The sequence below is a fragment of the Cherax quadricarinatus genome, chromosome 76 (genome assembly GCF_038502225.1).
Source record: "Cherax quadricarinatus isolate ZL_2023a chromosome 76, ASM3850222v1, whole genome shotgun sequence".
In the NCBI taxonomy this organism is placed as follows: Eukaryota; Metazoa; Arthropoda; class Malacostraca; order Decapoda; family Parastacidae; genus Cherax; species Cherax quadricarinatus.
The window spans coordinates 21,804,665-21,823,963 of record NC_091367.1 but is presented as its reverse complement, the minus strand read 5'-3'; the positions used below and the strand labels follow the sequence as shown (position 1 = coordinate 21,823,963).

At 38.2% G+C, this 19,299-nt stretch overlaps 1 protein-coding gene across 1 annotated transcript; it reads right to left on the bottom strand.

Moving 5' to 3' along the window:
- Window positions 1-4,056: 4,056 nt before the first annotated feature.
- On the bottom strand, window positions 4,057-17,440 carry LOC138854977 (zinc finger protein 271-like). Its single transcript, XM_070101370.1, has 2 exons — window positions 17,349-17,440; window positions 4,057-10,977 (listed from the first exon to the last, which is right to left on the bottom strand). The coding sequence occupies exon 2, from the start codon at window positions 9,328-9,330 to the stop codon at window positions 8,332-8,334; it is 999 nt and encodes a 332-aa protein (XP_069957471.1). The 5' UTR covers window positions 9,331-10,977; window positions 17,349-17,440; the 3' UTR covers window positions 4,057-8,331.
- Between the last annotated feature and the right edge of the window lie 1,859 nt (window positions 17,441-19,299).

Genomic DNA, 19,299 nt, shown 5'->3' with positions numbered 1-19,299 from the left:
ACAGAGGCCAAATCATTTATAGCAAGGAGAAAAAGTGTTGTGCTTAGAACACATCCCTGAGGGACACCTTCAGCTTGGACGAAGTCCGGGGAAAGAACATAATTGACTCGAACACGGAAATGTCTGTCAGTTAAAAAGTTCTTAAGGAAGGATGGTAGATTGCCTCGGAGGCCTAAGGAATGGGCCTGGGCCAAAATATTATACCTCCAAGTTGTGTCATATGCCTTCTCAAGGTCAAAAAATATGGCAATAACTGAGTGATTATTCGCAAAGGCATTACGAACATACGTATCCAAGCGTAGTAAGGGGTCTATGGTAGAACGACCCTTACGAAAGCCATATTGACTAGCGGAGAGACTGTTGTGAGTCTCTAAATACCACATTAAACGTCGATTTACGAGGCGTTCCATCACTTTGCAAACTGCACTTGTAAGAGCGATGGGGCGATAGTGGGAGGCATCATGTCCTGTAGTACCCGGTTTGCGGAAAGGGAGAACAATGGCAGATTTCCACAGCTGGGGAAGAACTCCTTGTGCCCAAATAAGATTGAAGAGGTGTAAGAGGACTACAAGGGCTGACCGATGTAAATGTTGTAACATACGAATATGAATGTCATCAGGCCCAGCTGCCGATGAACGGCAAGCTGAGAGCGTTGCCTCCAGTTCTTGAAGTGTAAAAGGCACATTATACTGTTCTTCTCCGAGAGAAGAAAAGTCCAAGGGTACTAACTCTCTGGCAGACTTTGAGGAAAGAAACGAGGGGCATAGATGGAGCCCTCGGGAAATACGGACCAGATGTGTGCCAAGTTCAATGGCAACGTCGAGAGGGTTTGCTATATCAACACCAGTGACCCGTAGAACAGGAGCCGGGTCAGGAGAGTATTTACCACTCAATTTCCTTACTTTTTTCCAGACTGCACTCATAGAAGAAGCAGAGGTGATGGTGGAAACATAGTCTCGCCAACAAGTGCGTTTAGCTTCACGGATGACACGGCGAGCGATCGCACGCTTCTGCTTAAAATCAACAAGTCTCTCAGCGGTTCTATTGTACCGGTACCTGCCCCATGCAGCACGTTTCAAACGTACTGCACGAGCACAAGCAGGAGACCACCAAGGCACGCACTTCTGAGAATGCCTGCCTGAGGTTTGGGGTATAGAATGAGAAGCTGCGGTATAAACTGATGTCGAGAAGATGTGTAGGAGCTCATCAATGGAGGATGAAGAAGGAACCTCACTAAAAGCAGTGAGGTGTGAGTAAAGATCCCAATTTGCCCGATCAAATTGCCAGCGAGGGCTACGGGAAGGTGGTGAATAGGAAGGAGAAGTAAGAATGATCGGAAAATGATCGCTGTCATGTAAGTCTGGTAGAACAGACCAGGTGAAGTCTAGTGCAGTGGAGGAAGAGCAGACTGATAGATCGATGCAAGAGAGAGTATGAGTACGAGGATCAAAATGGGTGGGAGTACCCGTATTTAAAACATGGAGGGGGTGAGAGGCAAGAAAAGCCTCCAACTGAATGCCACGTGAGTCACAATGAGACCCCCCCCAGAGGAAATGGTGGGCATTAAAATCACCAAGTAACAGAAGTGGTGGTGGTAAGGATGAAACAAGAAAGGCAAAGTCTGGGATAGAAAATGCTCGAGAAGGAGAGAGATATAAAGAACATATTGTAAACCACTTATTCAAGTGGATACGGGCTGCAGTGTAATGCAGCGAGGTATGGACAAATAGTTGACAGTACGGAATATCATTGCGTAGAAGAAGGGCACTTTCATTAAAGGTCCCATCTGAGAAAGGATCCGAAGAATACAATAAATTATAGCCTGAGATAGGTTGGAAAACAGCCGAGTGTAATTTTGGTTCTTGTAAGCAAGCACCAACAGGGGAAAACCTGGAAAGCAACATCTGAAGCTCACCCCGATTACCCCTGAGGCCGCGGATATTCCACTGTAAATAGGCCATGATTGGCGATGAAGAAAATATCAGGAATCTGTAGGTAAAGGCACCTACGGACTAGAGGGGTTAGAAAAGTCAACGTGTGGTGGCATTGGAAGATGTTCAAGTAGCGAAGGAACGGAGCGTTGCGAAGAATGGGGTTGTGAAGATGGAGGAGAGGGAAGAGAAGGAACAGGAAGTGAATCAGTGTCCATTGAAGGTTTAGTCTCTGCAATATATTCTGAAATGGCTTCAAGTGTTTCTGAATTCAAAGATGTATGGGAAACCATATTGGAGATAGGAGGAGGAGGGTGAGTAAAGATTGGGACAGTAATGGACTGTACCAAAGTAGAGGGGGAGGGAAAAGTGTAAGGGACTGGAGATGAAGTGTGGGGGGGGACAGAAGAGATAGAAACCTGGGAGGTGACAGAAGAGGGAGAAACTTGGGAGGGGACGGGGGTGGAAGGCATAGTACGAGGAGGAGGGTGAATCTCCACACTTGTAATAGAGCCAGAGAGAGGGGAAGAACTAGGTACAGAGACTGGAAAGGTAACGTGTGGAGGTGGAAGAAGGGAAGGAAGGGGCAAAGAAGATTTGAGCAATGTGGATTTTTTGGACTTCTGAGTAGAGGGGCGATTGGTATTAGGTGTCGTACGAGGTCTTGTCGATACTGGGGCTTGTGAGGAAGGACGCGAAGATGTGAGAACAGACTGAGTTGTAGTCGGGACGTCAGAGCCAAGGACAGCAAAAGGATTAGATGCCGTAGTGGCTATGGGAGGGGTAACAACAGAGGAGGCTGCAGAAGATGGGACCCCAGAAGTGGGGGGACGTTTGGAAACACGAGAATAAGAAACACGGGGTAGTCTCCCTTGGAGGCGGAGATGAGTAACTGCCATAGCATAAGGGAGACCTTCTGCCTCTTTGAGGCAACGGATTTCACGTTCATTTAAGTAGACCTGGCAACGGCGGGAGTACGAAGGGTGAGCTTCATTACAATTAAGGCAAGATGGAGGTTGACTGCAAGATGTATTAGAATGGTTGTCGGCACCACAGACTGGGCATTTGGCCATAGATCTGCAATATTTCGCTGGGTGACCAAAACGCCAGCAATTTCTACATTGTTGCGGTGTAGGTATCACCTTTCGAACTTGTAACCGATGTCCCGCGACATATACAGAGGACGGGAGTTCTCGGCTGTCAAAAGTTAAACGAGCCACATTGCAAGGGTAACGTCTCCGCCCCCGGGCAGGAAGGACATAAGTGTCTACTTTGAGGATTGGGAGATCCTGGAGTTCCAGCTGTTCAAAAATGTCATTGCCACATGACTGGAAATTCTGTTGGACTATGGTATGGGGCAGAATGACAGTACCACTACAAGAATTGAGAGAAAGATGTTTTTCAATAGTGATAGGAGTAGTATCGATATTCGAAAGGAGAGAAAGATCATGAGCTTGGGTAGCATTCTGGACAGTGACGATGCGTGTACCGCTCTTGAGAGCGTGAAATGAAATATCTCTGCCAACATGACGCAGGAGCGCTTTGGCAATACTATGGTCAGAAAGGTAGGCAGAAGAAGAAGTTGGTCTTAAAGTAAAGAATTTAGTCCATTGTGTGGTCCGAAACTGAGCGTGGAGAGGGAGTGCTTGACGTGTCGGTCGTTTCCGAGTAGAATGGGAAGGTAACGACGGAGCATCATCAGGAGATTGACGTTGGCGTTTAGGAGTAGGACCGGAGTTGGTCCGGCAGGAAATGGGTGGGCGATTCGAAAATTGCCGTACCGTAGAGGGAGAAGCCGGAAGCATAGTCAAAGGAGAGCGGAGTTCAGACAAATCGAAGGAGTCAGTCGAAGCCCCGGTACCTGAAGCGGGTGAGGAAACAGCACCAGCAAGAGGTACAGGGGCATCAGGAGTGTCCGAAGAGTGGTCTAAACACAAGGCAGGGTCAGAATGGGGTGCGGTATCAAGAAGGGGCCCGGGGGTAGTGGTTTCATGGACTAGGGCTGCCATGGTTAGGTTACTCCTTTGCTTTTTGTTTTTAAGAAAAAAAAAGAAAGAAGAAAAGAAAATAAAAATAAAAAAAAGAATAAAAAAAGGGGGGAGCGGGGAGGAATAGTTCCCAGGAGGAATGAAAGGGCCGGAAATCCCCCTCCGCGCCCAAGAGGACTCGACACCGCTAGTAGCGCAGATGCAGCATGGAACCCGTGCCATACCCTACCCTTCATGCCAGTAAACCAGCAATCTGGGATAGCAACCTCACATCTGCCGAGCTACCTCGGTGGACAAAAGAGAGGGCGGCCGGATATCCGCCACAAAGCATACCTCCTTTAGCCACCACCCCCGGAATCCGAAAGGTGGCTTCCAGAGATACACCCGTCGCCCAAAAGACACCCAAAGCCACTCCGGGATACCGGAGAGGGATCGGGACATCCCTAGGCAATCCAGATTCCACGGCAAACTACGCCACCGCCAAGAAACCTCAACGGAATGGGATGGACCCCGGTGTCCTTTCCCCTACCTAGGAACTAGCGCGCCTGTGGGAGAAATCACGAAGGCTAAAAAGAGGAAGGGCAAAAGGGAGGGGTGAGGAGGAGGAGGAGGAGGAATGGAAAAAGGGGAGGATGGGGAGGATGGGATAGGGGAGGGGAGAATGGGGGGTAATTAGGTTCGGTCTGAGGAAGAAGACCGACAGGGCTAATTCCTCAGACCAAGAGCCTCTTCACCACGCCAAGGAGCCCCCCTTGAAGAGGATTGCAAATACAACTATAAAAAACATACAAAAAAAAAAAAAAACTGCAAAGTTGCTGTTTTAATTGAAAATTACGGTCTGTTTTTCTCTCATTATACACTGTGTGCTGCAGGATTTGAATTATGTGGTGCACACATACCACACAGATGTATTCTCTTATATCTAGCTTATCATAGTGAGCTGAGCTCATGGCGTAGAACTACGGTTTGGTCCCTGAATGTAAAGCCGTAGATCTACGGCACGGACCCTGAAAGGGTTAATTCTCATTGTCATTGTATTCCTGCTCCTATATTTTGACATTCTTGTTTTAATAAAGTTTTTTTTTGCCTAGAATGATTAATGTCCTTGAAAATCTTCATATGACTTACACTGCATTATGATGTATTGTGATTTTCATAACCTATTACTACTCAATCTTTCACAACCAGCCAATTATAAAGTTTTATTTTTAATCTTCTAATCTGAATCTTAACTCATTTTTTTGACTTTTATTAATACCTGATACCAAACAGATAAAAAAACCTTGTAGAACATAGGGAAGAGTATGAGTAACTATTGGGAGAAAAGTGGGCTAGAGAAAGTACAGGTATGAGGAGGTCAAAGAGGTACAAGGCAGATTTAACCTTCAATCTGTCAGTAGACTCCAAATTTAATGCCACTTCCGAGTCAAAATTTTTGAAGAAAAAATAATCTTAGAATGTTTTTCTAAAGATGATGACACCAAAAATACTTATGGAATTATATACAGTAGAAACAAAGTTGAAGATCATGGAGAACTTTACACAACAGAGATTTTGCCCACATTCTATTGTAAGCCTATTTCAGTGCTATTTAACAAGTATGACTTCTGTAATATTCATTAACTGCCAAAAAATGCCCAGTCAACCATCTGAACCATCCTATTAAGCAGTCAGTCACTTGGTCACACTTCATACTATTTTTACCAATATCTCACTTAAAAAACAGAATCCAAAATAAAAACTGTAAGCATTCTAGCCACTAGAACAACTTTCCTTTTGTTCATCAATTGCTTCCCCAGACCTCTTCTGCTGTATTATGATGTTTTTCCCATTACTCAGCTAATAAACCATGACCAAGAATGTTTGGATAGTTTAGGCAGTCTTATAATGGAAGTTGATCTAATAAAAAAAACCTGAAACAGATGGGGAGTTGGGAGGATCCCTTAATCTCCAAGAAAAACTGCCCATTGCTCCCCAAATTTATGCTCATTTCAGGCCACTTCTGGTCTATTAAACCAAAGAAAAACTTGTCTGTTTCACTAGCATATCTTTGAACCCATCTAATAACACCAAGAAACAGACAATAAAACATGAAAAAACCTAGAAAATTCCCCAAAGTTGCTATTTTAAGTTAAACACAAGGTCATGGAGTGCATGATGGGAACAGCTAACATACCCATGACGTTCCCATCATCCGAGCATGATGGGAAAAGTTAGCATACCTATGATGTTCCCATCATCCATGCATGATGGGAACAGATATCATACCCATCAAGTAGACTCATTCTCTCATGTCTAGGCCAAACTTTATTCCCAAAAAATTTCAGGGTGCAACAGAAGTTTGTGGGGTCATAATGTACATTTTCCTGGGATAGAAATCTTAACATTTTATATGATAAATAGCAACTGTATAGGTAAATAGTTATTGATTGTGGAAATTGTTAACTAAGTAGATAACAGACAAAAATAAGAATATCAGTTATTATACATTTTTTTTTATAACATGAGCAGTGCAATGGAGTCAGTCATATTTTAAACAAAAGGAAAGAGGCTTTATTTTATTAAATAAATTTAATAACATAACAATCAACCAAACCTAACTTAATATAGACCAGTTTTAAAACTGTTTGGTCAGGGCAGGTAACATTTGGTCAAGTTATATTATTATTATTATAATCAAAAAGAAGCGCTAAGCCACAAGGGCTGTCAAGTTATATTAAACAATAAAGTCTTTCCACTTGTGCATTATATATATACATGTACATCCCAAGTCATGAAACTGTAATAACATGATGGCAAATAAATTAAAGAATGGATGGGATTTGAACCCATGGCAAGTGAAACCCCTCCCATTCTGTGATTTACATATATCCCCATTGCAGAGGGCACTTATTACCAGAGAATTCACATAAAAACACCCAGGAGTAAAGTACACACTGACCATTTGCGATTATAGGTGTGGGTGGGAAGAGGAATGAATGGTGACCTAAATAGTCACATCAGAATGTACAGTTATGTACCATTTGACTTGTGCTTATCTTCATTTTGTCATTATCCCATAACAGTGTCCCAGTTTTATGATGTAATTTAAGTGATATGTGAGAAAAAATTAGCAAATGAAAGATTTTATATTGTAGAAATGATATGGAAGGCAGAGTATACAGAAAAGAAAGGAAAGGTTAATGAGTGGTGAGAGAGTGCAAAAGTTAAGCTGAGAGAATGAGTAAATATTTACCAGCAAATTTTACTGAGAAAAAAAAAGTTTTGAAGATTAAAAAGTTGAAGAAGCATGGAGAGCAAATGGATTTAGCAGTAAAATGTGAACGAGGGAGAAATACCGAATGGAAGGGCATGCACTGGAGTAATACCATCTCACAGAAATATTGAAATGCCTGAGAAGTATGTGGGGAAAGTGGGTGAGGTACTGGGTAGAATGAAAGGGGGTTTAGCAGGTGGGATGAATGGACTAAGATTAAGATGTTAAAAGCTGAGGATATAGTTTCGGAGTGATTAGCATATTTGTTCTAAATATATCTGCAAGAAGGGAAGGTAAGCAAGGTCTGGCAGAGAGCATGCATGGTTACTTTGTATAGGAAAAAGGAAACAAGAGAAGATAAGGGTATAAGGGAATAAGCCTGTTCAGTATACCTGGTAAAGCTTATAATAGAATTATTAATTAAAGAAAACTGCTGAATAACAGTGAGTATTTAGGAAGGGTAAGGGGCATGAAGACCAAGTGTTGCAAGGAAACATGCAGATGAACAATTCTTAGATCAAAATAGGAAGTGTTTCTCACAATTATGGGTTTAGAAAAGGCAGAGAACAGGGTGAACAGGAGAGAAATGTGGCAGATGATGCAAATGAATGGAGCAGGTAGAAGGCGACTAAAATCAGTTATAAGTTTTAAAGCGGTGTGTTAGGGAGAGAAAGCAACTGTTCTCCCTTAAAAGTAGGCCTCTGTTGTGGATATGTGATGTCATCATGGTTGTTTAACATTTATTGATAGGTATGTAAAAGAAGTGAATGCTAGGGTGTTGGGAAGAGGTTTTAACTTCTTTTGAGAGATCCTAAAGAGAAGATACAAAGGTTGGTGGATGAGGTTATGAGGGTGAGTAAACAAAGGAAATATAATGGAAACAGTAGACAGCAAGTTTACCAGAGTAAATGAAAGTTTAAGCATTGGAAGATTGGATATCACATACTCATGTTTCTTATATAAGATTTGGTGAGTAGTATTCCAATTAAAATTTGCTTCTAAATTTCTCATATGAAATCTTTTAGACACTCTGAATGCTGACCCTTAAAGAAGTTGCTTTGATGCCAAGGGGCTCTTAATCCAAGGAACTGGATCTACCCTCCCATTTCTGGGATCATACCCAATTACCCCCCATTTCCCTGGCACTGTACGACCCCTATGAATCTAGTGTTTCCATATGATTATAACACTCTGAAATCTGACTTGATTTTTCTCTTTGATGAAGTTTTACATGTTTTAGTAGACTTGATTTATCTGAGAAGTCTTTCTGACAGTCTGGACAGCGATGTGGTTTATCTCCTGTGTGAACCCTCATATGTCTTATTAAATCTGATTTTTGTGTAAACACTTTTCCACACTCTGAACAGCAATATGGTCTCCTTCCTATATGACGTATCGTATGTTTCACTAGAGACGAACTTACCGAGAAGCATTTTTGACATTCTGAACATTGATACGGTTTTTCACCTGTATGAATTCTCGTATGACTTGCTAGTGATGATTTATCCGAAAAATCTTTAAGACATTCCGAGCACTGAAATGGCTTCTCTTTTGTGTGCACATTCATGTGCTTTATTAAATGAGATTTCTGAGTAAAGCCTTTCAGACACACTGAACACTGATGTGGTTTCTCTCCTGTATGAAGTCTCTTGTGTATTATTAAGTGGGAATTTTGAGTAAAAGCTTTCAGACATAACGAACACTGAAATGGCTTTTCTCTCGTGTGAATTCTCATGTGCTTGACCAAATTTGGTTTACGTTCGAAGGTTTTTGGGCACTCTGAGCACTGATAGGCTTTGTTTTTTCCATGAACTATAGTTTGTTGCAATAGATATGATTTGCATACAAAATCTTTTGAACTCAATGAGCTCTCACACGACTTCTCTTCTGTGTGAACAACCATATGTTTTATTACACCGTCTTTTCGTGTAAAGCCTTTTTGACACAACGGACACTGAAATGGTGTCTCTCCAGTATGAACTCTCATATGATTTACTAAATGTGCATTTTGCTGATAGTCTTTAAGACATAATGCACATTGATAAGGTCTTTCTCCTGTGTGAATTCTCAAGTGTCTTGTTAAAAGTGATTTTTTAGAAAAGACTTTGAGACACACTGAACACTGATTTGTTTTTACTTCTAGTTGAGCACTCATGTCTCACCTGCCTAGTTTTTCTGTGAAAGTTTTGAATCAAGAAATACTGATATTCTTAAGTCACTTGTATGAGCTCTCAAGAGTTAAGCTTTAAAAGATTTCCGAGAAGTGATCAAAACCCTAAACCTTCAAATAATTTTTAACTCTGGAATAAGTTTTATTAAAGAGTTTACTGAAGCAGATTAATCTCAAGTAAGTTAGACATATTAAACACTGATGCAGCTCATATTGCATTAACTTCTATATTTTATTTTAGGGGATTTTTTAAAAATTTGTCTTATATACAGAACACCAATATGGATAACAATGTGAACTTTTATCTATGGTCCTATGATGAACTTTCTTAAAAAACTTAATAACATTAAACACACTGAATAAATGATTATATATTTCATAAGTTGCTCTGCATGTTACAATATTTGTTAGAAGGCACTTTCAATACTGGTACAATGTGCATAATATATGAACTCTCATGTTAACAGTGAAAGATATTTACTAGAACACACTTAGCACAAGGAGATAATAATATTGTGCAAACTCTCGTATGCTCAACTCAGTATTCATAATGTACATAAATTTCAAGGTACAACAGTGAAATGAGACCTCCACTGAATCAGGCGATTTACAAAATAAAATAAAATTAAGGGCTACTGAAGTATGTGGTTTCTTGAGTGTTCAACCTGTTATATACAACTGAAATGAATACTTAATATACGACTTTATAAGTTACGCTTTAAACTTAGAACTTTACCAAAATGGAACAATTATATAAACTACACTAGTAGTAATTTATAACGTACTGGGGCTTAGGGTCAGCTTTCAAGCTGTCAAGATATTAAGTATAAATTATCAAATATCAACAATCACACATAAATTTCAACACAGTTTTATTAACCCCAGTATAATCAACAACAAAAAACTTGATAAATTAAGATTAATACCTTTTTTTAATACTATAGCTTTAAAATGCATCAGAGATGCTGGAGGACAATGAGGGTAAAAATAATCACAGTATGACTGAGGAAAAATATTAAATAAACTTTTTACAACTCGATATATAAATAAAATTTTTTATATAAAATCTGATTTAATAAGTTGAAGCAGGGTATCAAATTAACAGTAGAATAACAGAAAAGAATGAAGAAATAATTTTTCATGAAAGAATAATGGCTTACAAAAAGTAATGGTTAACTGCAGTTATTTAAAAAGATGCATTTATAATGCTGTGAAATAGATTTTGGAAAAGTGAGCAAAAGAGGTAGCAAAAAATCAACTATATACCTTGTTCAATACCTTGATGAGCATTTGTAGGTGCCAGTATACTGAAGTTAGCTAAAGATAATGAGTGATGCTACTGACCATGTAGTATTTCTGAGTCTGTGGTATACTGTGTGATGCTACTGACCATGTAGTATTTCTGAGTCTGTGGTATACTGTGTGATGCTACTGATCATGTAGTACTTCTGAGTCTGTGGTATACTGTGTGATGCTACTGACCATATAGTACTTCCAAGTCTGTGATATATTCTATGACACTATGCTGACAATTTATAGACAGAGTATACATGAAGCATTTCTTCCACTTCCATTAGCATTATTGCACTGGGTGATTATGTTGCAAGTAGAATTCTTCTATAAAATGATGACCTGCAAAATAATGAAAAATTAAGAGAGGTTTAAATAAATTAAAAGTGCACAGGAAAAATATTTTGTGCTTATTAGGCAAAAACCTGTGATCATAACTTATAAAGCAATGAATAATTTGCCAAACAAGGCAGGTTCATTGAAAATCATATAAGCCTCATAAGTAGCCGGAGTTCCAAACATTACTTGGTTTTTGTGATTTTTGAAAATAGCTTAGCCAAAAAATAATCTAAAAACAAAATCATTTGAAACACATTAGTTTACACATAGGGCAAGCAGATCACAGTCTGGAAAAACAGAGTTTAGCTATTCATCAATGTGTAATGTCTTTTAGATGATGTACAATCTGGAGAACTGTAAGGTTTTTATAATTTAATCTGTGACAATCAATAAAGTTTAATGAATGTCTCAGATTAAAAATAAAGATAAACATTTCACTTTTTATTTGACTTATTCTGTTTTTTATTCACAGAATTTGGAGCCTATCATGACTGACAAAAAAGAGGGTAGTATGATTGCTTCATATATTCAATATGGCTTCTTATTTATCATCATTAATGGATAAGGCCTCAATGTGTTATTTGTTGCAAAGCTTTGTCAAGTAATTCTATGACACCAACAAACTTGAAGCAACATTTGCAAATGTTCATCCTCAACACAAAACCAAGTACAAAAGCTTATTCTGAATATCATGGGAATGCCCTCAAAAATATGAAGCTGGATTCAATAGGGGTATTTCAAGAAATAAACTAAAAGGTTATTAAGGCTTCATATGTTGTAGCACTGGAGATAGCAAAGCAGAAAAACCCATACAACTGGGGAAACCTTTATCAAACTTTGCACTCTCAAAATGGTGGAAACTGTGTTGGGAGATGGATTGGAGAAAAAACTTGCAGCAGTTTCACTATCATACAGTACTGTTCAAGGGAGGATCAGCGACATTCCCATTGACATCAAGGAAGTTATGTAGGAGATTAAGTCTGCAGAATTTGCCTTATTTATCCATGCTTTGCTTCCATTTGTGTCAATATATCTTCGTGAGTCAAGCTTTTGAACTCTGTTGTAAATGAAAATGAAGCAAAAAAGTATATCGGAGGTTGAAAATGACCTGCATTGTGTCCTTTCAAGTACTTCTCGGTGTATCCAAGAATTGGCGAAGAAAAAACAATCGCAGGTTTCTCAGTAATTGCAATCTACATCCTAATAAAATTAATTACAATACCCTGGCATTCTACTGAACTGTTTGGTATGCTTCAGTAACTTTATTCTGTTAAGTACATAATTAGTTATGAATATAAAACAAAAATACTTTTATTCAAGTTTTAAAATCAATCAATGTTTTCTTTTGCTATTAAATTTGTAAAACTCCACTACAAAAATAATCCAAGTAAATATATATATGTATTAATATAGAAATAAATAAAACATTTTCAGTATTATATTCATATTATTTGGAATGCATCTTTAGAGTCAGACAATCTTGGGAGGGAGGAATGACATTCTGACACAGTGAAAAAGGTGAAAGGGGCAAAAGAGGTTGAATACCATACAATAGCCTAACCAAGGGATAATCTAGCCAAGTAATATCCTGATCTATTGAATTTTAACCTAATAATAACCTAACCTAGTGATAATGTAGCCTACTGATAGATAATGTAGCCTAGTGATATATAATGTAGCCTAGTGATAGATAATGTAGCCTAGTGGTAGATAATGTAGCCTAGTAATATAACCTATGATAGATAATGTAGCCTAGTGGTAGATAATGTAGCCTAGTAATATAACCTAGTCATAATATAGCCTAGTAATAACTTAACCAAGCCATAACCCATAGCTTGATCACTAGCACACTCAGCTCACACACTGAGGTTTGGAGTTCGAATCTCCTTCGGTTCGGCTGGAAAACATTAGGGACGTGTTTCCATGAGACATCTGCTGTCCCTGTTCACAAATCAGTAATAATGGATGCCTGGGTGTTAGTGGACTGATGTGGGTCGCATCCTGGGACAAAACTGACCTAATTTGTGGGAAATGCTCAGCATAACAAGGGGCTTTCTATATAGTAGTATGTCACTGATGTCATCTATGGTCTGTATACCTTGTACTTGTAGGGAAATTATTATTCTTATTATTATTATTATTATTATTATATTAGTAGTAACATACCCTAATCATAATGCAGCCTAGTCAAAAATAGTTAAGTAATAACTTACCCTATTGATAATCTACCCTAATAATAATCTAGACTAGTAATAACCTAGCCTAGTACTAACATGTCATAATCTAGCCTAGTCATGTGTAGCCTAGCAATAATCTAGCCTAGTGATAATTTTGCCTAGTCATAACCTAACCTAGTCATAATTCAGCCTAGTAATAATTTAACCTTACTAATCTAATATAGTGATAATCTAGCCTAGCAATAATTTAACCTAGTCATAATCTAGCCTAGTAATAATTTAATCTAGTGATAATTTAACCTAGTAATAATATCACCTGGTGATAATTTAGCCTAGTAATAACCTCACCTGGTGATAATTTAGCCTAGTAATAATCTCACCTGGTGATAATTTAGCCTAGTAATAGCCTCACCTGGTGATAATTTAGCCTAGTAATAATCTCACCTGGTGATAATTTAGCCTAGTAATAATCTCACCTGGTGATAATTTAGCCTAGTAATAACCTCACCTGGTGATAATTTAGCCTAGTAATAACCTCACCTGGTGATAATTTAGCCTAGTAATAATCTCACCTGGTGATAATTTAGCCTAGTAATAATCTCACCTGGTGATAATTTAGCCTAGTAATAACCTCACCTGGTGATAATTTAGCCTAGCAATAATCTCACCTAGTGATAATTTAGCCTAGTAATAATCTCACCTAGTGATAATTTAGCCTAGTAATAATCTCACCTAGTGATAATTTAGCCTAGTAATAATCTCACCTAGTGATAATTTAGCCTAGTAATAACCTCACCTGGTGATAATTTAGCCTAGCAATAATCTCACCTAGTGATAATTTAGCCTAGTAATAATCTCACCTGGTGATAATTTAGCCTAGTAATAACCTCACCTGGTGATAATTTAGCCTAGTAATAACCTCACCTGGTGATAATTTAGCCTAGTAATAATCTCACCTGGTGATAATTTAGCCTAGTAATAATCTCACCTAGTGATAATTTAGCCTAGTAATAACCTCACCTGGTGATAATTTAGCCTAGTAATAACCTCACCTGGTGATAATTTAGCCTAGCAATAACCTCACCTGGTGATAATTTAGCCTAGTAATAATCTCACCTGGTGATAATTTAGCCTAGTAATAATCTCACCTAGTGATAATTTAGCCTAGTAATAACCTCACCTGGTGATAATTTAGCCTAGTAATAACCTCACCTGGTGATAATTTAGCATAGTAATAATCTCACCTGGTGATAATTTAGCCTAGTAATAATCTCACCTGGTGATAATTTAGCCTAGTAATAATCTCACCTTGTGATAATTTAGCCTAGTAATAACCTCACCTGGTGATAATTTAGCCTAGTAATAACCTCACCTGGTGATAATTTAGCCTAGTAATAATCTCACCTGGTGATAATTTAGCCTAGTAATAATCTCACCTAATGATAATTTAGCCTAGTAATAACCTCACCTGGTGATAATTTAGCCTAGTAATAACCTCACCTGGTGATAATTTAGCCTAGTAATAACCTCACCTGGTGATAATTTAGCCTAGTAATAACCTCACCTGGTGATAATTTAGCCTAGTAATAACCTCACCTGGTGATAATTTAGCCTAGTAATAATCTCACCTAGTGATAATTTAGCCTAGTAATAATCTCACCTAGTGATAATTTAGCCTAGTAATAACCTCACCTGGTGATAATCCAGCCTAGTAATAATCTCACCTGGTGATAATTTAGCCTAGTAATAACCACCTGGTGATAATTTAGCCTAGTAATAATCTCACCTGGTAATAATTTAGCCTAGTAATAACCTCACCTGGTGATAATTTAGCCTAGTAATAACCTCACCTGGTGATAATTTAGCCTAGTAATAACCTCACCTGGTGATAATCTAGCCTAGTAATAATCTCACCTGGTAATAATTTAGCCTAGTAATAACCTCACCTGGTGATAATTTAGCCTAGTAATAACCTCACCTGGTGATAATTTAGCCTAGTAATAACCTCACCTGGTGATAATTTAGCCTAGTAATAACCTCACCTGGTGATAATCTAGCCTAGTAATAATCTCACCTGGTGATAATTTAGCCTAGTAATAACCTCACCTGCTGATAATCTAGCCTAGTAATAATCTCACCTGGTGATAATTTAGCCTAGTAATAACCTCACCTGGTGACAATTTAGCCTAGTAATAACCTCACCTGGTGATAATTTAGCCTAGTAATAACCTCACCTGGTGATAATTTAGCCTAGTAATAATCTCACCTGGTGATAATTTAGCCTAGTAATAATCTCACCTAGTGATAATTTAGCCTAGTAATAACCTCACCTGGTGATAATTTAGCCTAGTAATAACCTCACCTGGTGATAATTTAGCCTAGTAATAACCTCACCTGGTGATAATTTAGCCTAGTAATAATCTCACCTGGTGATAATTTAGCCTAGTAATAACCTCACCTGGTGATAATTTAGCCTAGTAATAATCTCACCTGGTGATAATTTAGCCTAGTAATAATCTCACCTGGTGACAATTTAGCCTAGTAATAACCTCACCTGGTGATAATTTAGCCTAGTAATAACCTCACCTGGTGATAATTTAGCCTAGTAATAACCTCACCTGGTGATAATTTAGCCTAGTAATAATCTCACCTGGTGATAATTTAGCCTAGTAATAACCTCACCTGGTGATAATTTAGCCTAGTAATCTCACCTGGTGATAATTTAGCCTAGTAATAACCTCACCTGGTGATAATTTAGCCTAGTAATAACCTCACCTGGTGATAATTTAGCCTAGTAATAATCTCACCTGGTGATAATTTAGCCTAGTAATAACCTCACCTGGTGATAATTTAGCCTAGTAATAATCTCACCTGGTGATAATTTAGCCTAGTAATAACCTCACCTGGTGATAATTTAGCCTAGTAATAATCTCACCTGGTGATAATTTAGCCTAGTAATAATCTCACCTGGTGACAATTTAGCCTAGTAATAACCTCACCTGGTGATAATTTAGCCTAGTAATAACCTCACCTGGTGATAATTTAGCCTAGTAATAACCTCACCTGGTGATAATTTAGCCTAGTAATAATCTCACCTGGTGATAATTTAGCCTAGTAATAACCTCACCTGGTGATAATTTAGCCTAGTAATCTCACCTGGTGATAATTTAGCCTAGTAATAATCTCACCTGGTGATAATCTAGCCTAGTAATAATCTCACCTGGTGATAATTTAGCCTAATAATAATCTCACCTGGTGATAATCTAGCCTAGTAATAATCTCACCTGGTGATAATTTAGCCTAGTAATAATCTCACCTGGTGATAATTTAGCCTAGTAATAACCTCACCTGGTGATAATTTAGCCTAGTAATAATCTCACCTGGTGATAATTTAGCCTAGTAATAATCTCACCTGGTGATAATTTAGCCTAGTAATAACCTCACCTGGTGATAATTTAGCCTAGTAATAATCTCACCTGGTGATAATTTAGCCTAGTAATAACCTCACCTGGTGATAATTTAGCCTAGTAATAATCTCACCTGGTGATAATTTAGCCTAGTAATAATCTCACCTGGTGATAATTTAGCCTAGTAATAACCTCACCTGGTGATAATTTAGCCTAGTAATAACCTCACCTGGTGATAATTTAGCCTAGTAATGATCTCACCTGGTGATAATTTAGCCTAGTAATAACCTCACCTGGTGATAATTTAGCCTAGTAATAACCTCACCTGGTGATAATTTAGCCTAGTAATAACCTCACCTGGTGATAATTTAGCCTAGTAATAACCTCACCTGGTGATAATCTAGCCTAGTAATAACCTCACCTGGTGATAATCTAGCCTAGTAATAATCTCACCTGGTGATAATCTAGCCTAGTAATAACGTCATGTAATAATGACCTTGTTACTTTCTCCAAGCAACAATTTCATAAGAAATATTAACAAAACTGATCTTCTAAACACCTAACTAACCTGCTCTAGTTATCTCTAACTCATCTGCTAACTGTTCCCCTAAACGATGTTTTATGAAGATAATTGGGACATCTTGGGTTAATAATCAGTTATCATGGATATTGAAAATTATTTCATATATATCACAATACGCAAATTTTAGCGCTCAGATATCTGTAATATATAATCAGGATGGTGTTAGTTATGCACTGAATGTTGTAGTAGTGTTAATGGTGCACGAACCTGGTGATATATGAGGAAATATGTTGGTGAAGGCAGCAGTGACGTCCAGAGCAACAATGGTTGTTGTTGTTGTTGTTGTTCTGAGGGTTATGAACCTTTATGGGGATACACTTATTGAAATTAATAAATAAGCAAATAACTAAGTAATAATAATAATAAATAATAATAATAATAATACTAATAATAATAATAATAATAATAATAATAATAATAACAATGCCTTTATTTTTACAAGTACATGTATAAGGTACACAGGTATGGATGACATGTGCACTACTACTACCTGTTTATAAATTCAAGTCTCTTCTCAAAGTTCAATTACTCACTCAAAACCAAATAAATACTGAATAACTGAACCATATAAATTGTATATCCTAAATGTTACTCACAATTATATCACAAAAATGTTAAACCTAACTGTTATTTTTTTTTAAATACACTACCTGAATGAACAGCAATGCATGCAACCATATGACCTGTCTTTGTAATAATCATTTGTATTTTATAGTTATCTGTTTACAATAATGTCTTATCACTGATTTCATCATTGTTTAGTTAATCTTAAGTTAATTTTAAGCGAGCCCGTAATGCTATGCATATAAGTGGCTTTGGCATGCTGCTCTTACCTGTATTTTTTTGTACCTCTGTATGTATGCTAAAATTTATAAATAAATAAATAAATAAATAACAAATAACTATAGAGAAAGTCGCTTGTTATGCTGAGCATTTCCCGCAAATTAGGTCAGTTTTGTCCCAGGATGCGACCCACACCAGTCCACTAACACCCAGAGAGAATTATAGCAGAAAACGCCAAATATATCTGCAAACTCAAGGAAAGTCAGGTTGTAGGTGGCGTTACTCCCCTCAGTGTTTTAAAAATGGCTGAGTCAGCAGAACAGGTCAGGCAGTCAACAACACCACACAACCCCCGATAAATGGAATTGAGGGGGATTTGGAAGGATAAAACCATGGATTAAATCTTTCTGATCTACCAGAATGGAAAGGAGTTAGAAGTTAACTGAGGAAGCCAGACTGTGAAGTGAGATGGGAAGGGGAGTGTGTAATAAGGGGTTAATCTGTAAGGGTTTTGTGAAGTTATGGGAAAAGTGAGCAGTGAAGAGGGTTTTGAAGAGGAAATTTTACTAGTAATTCAGTGGTGATTGCTAAAGCAGATACTAAGTGTACTAGGGACTGGAAAAGAGAAATAAATATTATTGTATATGAGTAAAAGAGCGAAGAGTGAAAATGGCAGGCATTAGGGGGGTACAGGCTGCCATAATTATATTTATCTTTCTTCTTCAATTCCATGAAGAAAGAAATCAGTCATGGGGGTTGGAAAAGGTGAATGGAGTAACAGCGCCCTGGACAGTAAAAGCCCAACAGTTGCCATCCTACCAGAAAAGTAAACCTCACTATCGCCGCAAGGTATGGCAACACCGCATACCCAAACAAAAACAGTGGCACACAGCTCTTATTGTAGCGCTCTTAAGTGGTGATATCCAAATTAATCCATGACCTCAAACTATTGTACAGAGGCAAAACAGACAGATAAATGACGGCGATAATGACGGTCTAGTAGCTAGGAATGATAACCTTAACTCCATATGTAATGCATACATAGGTCAATGTGAGACAATACAGCCATTATTATCTCAAACACTACCAAACAGGTACATACACTGTACTAAAGTACGCATGAAAAACAGAAAAGGCACCTTATGTAAAATCACTCACTACGAAAGCAAAAGACTTGGCAGACGATGCACCATCCCCCCAATGAAAAGCAGGGGTGTCACTAGCACGTTAAGAGACCATACAATAAGTGTCAGGGGCCCGAGACTGTTCAACTGCCTCCCAGCACACATAAGGGGGATTACCAACAGACCCCTGGCAGTCTTCAAGCTGGCACTGGACAAGCACCTAAAGTCAGTTCCGGATCAGCCGGGCTGTG

Excerpts from the sequence above, each read along its gene's own strand:
- LOC138854977 (XM_070101370.1), bottom strand. The coding sequence starts at position 9,330 with ATGAGTGCTCAACTAGAAGTAAAAACAAATCAGTGTTCAGTGTGTCTC.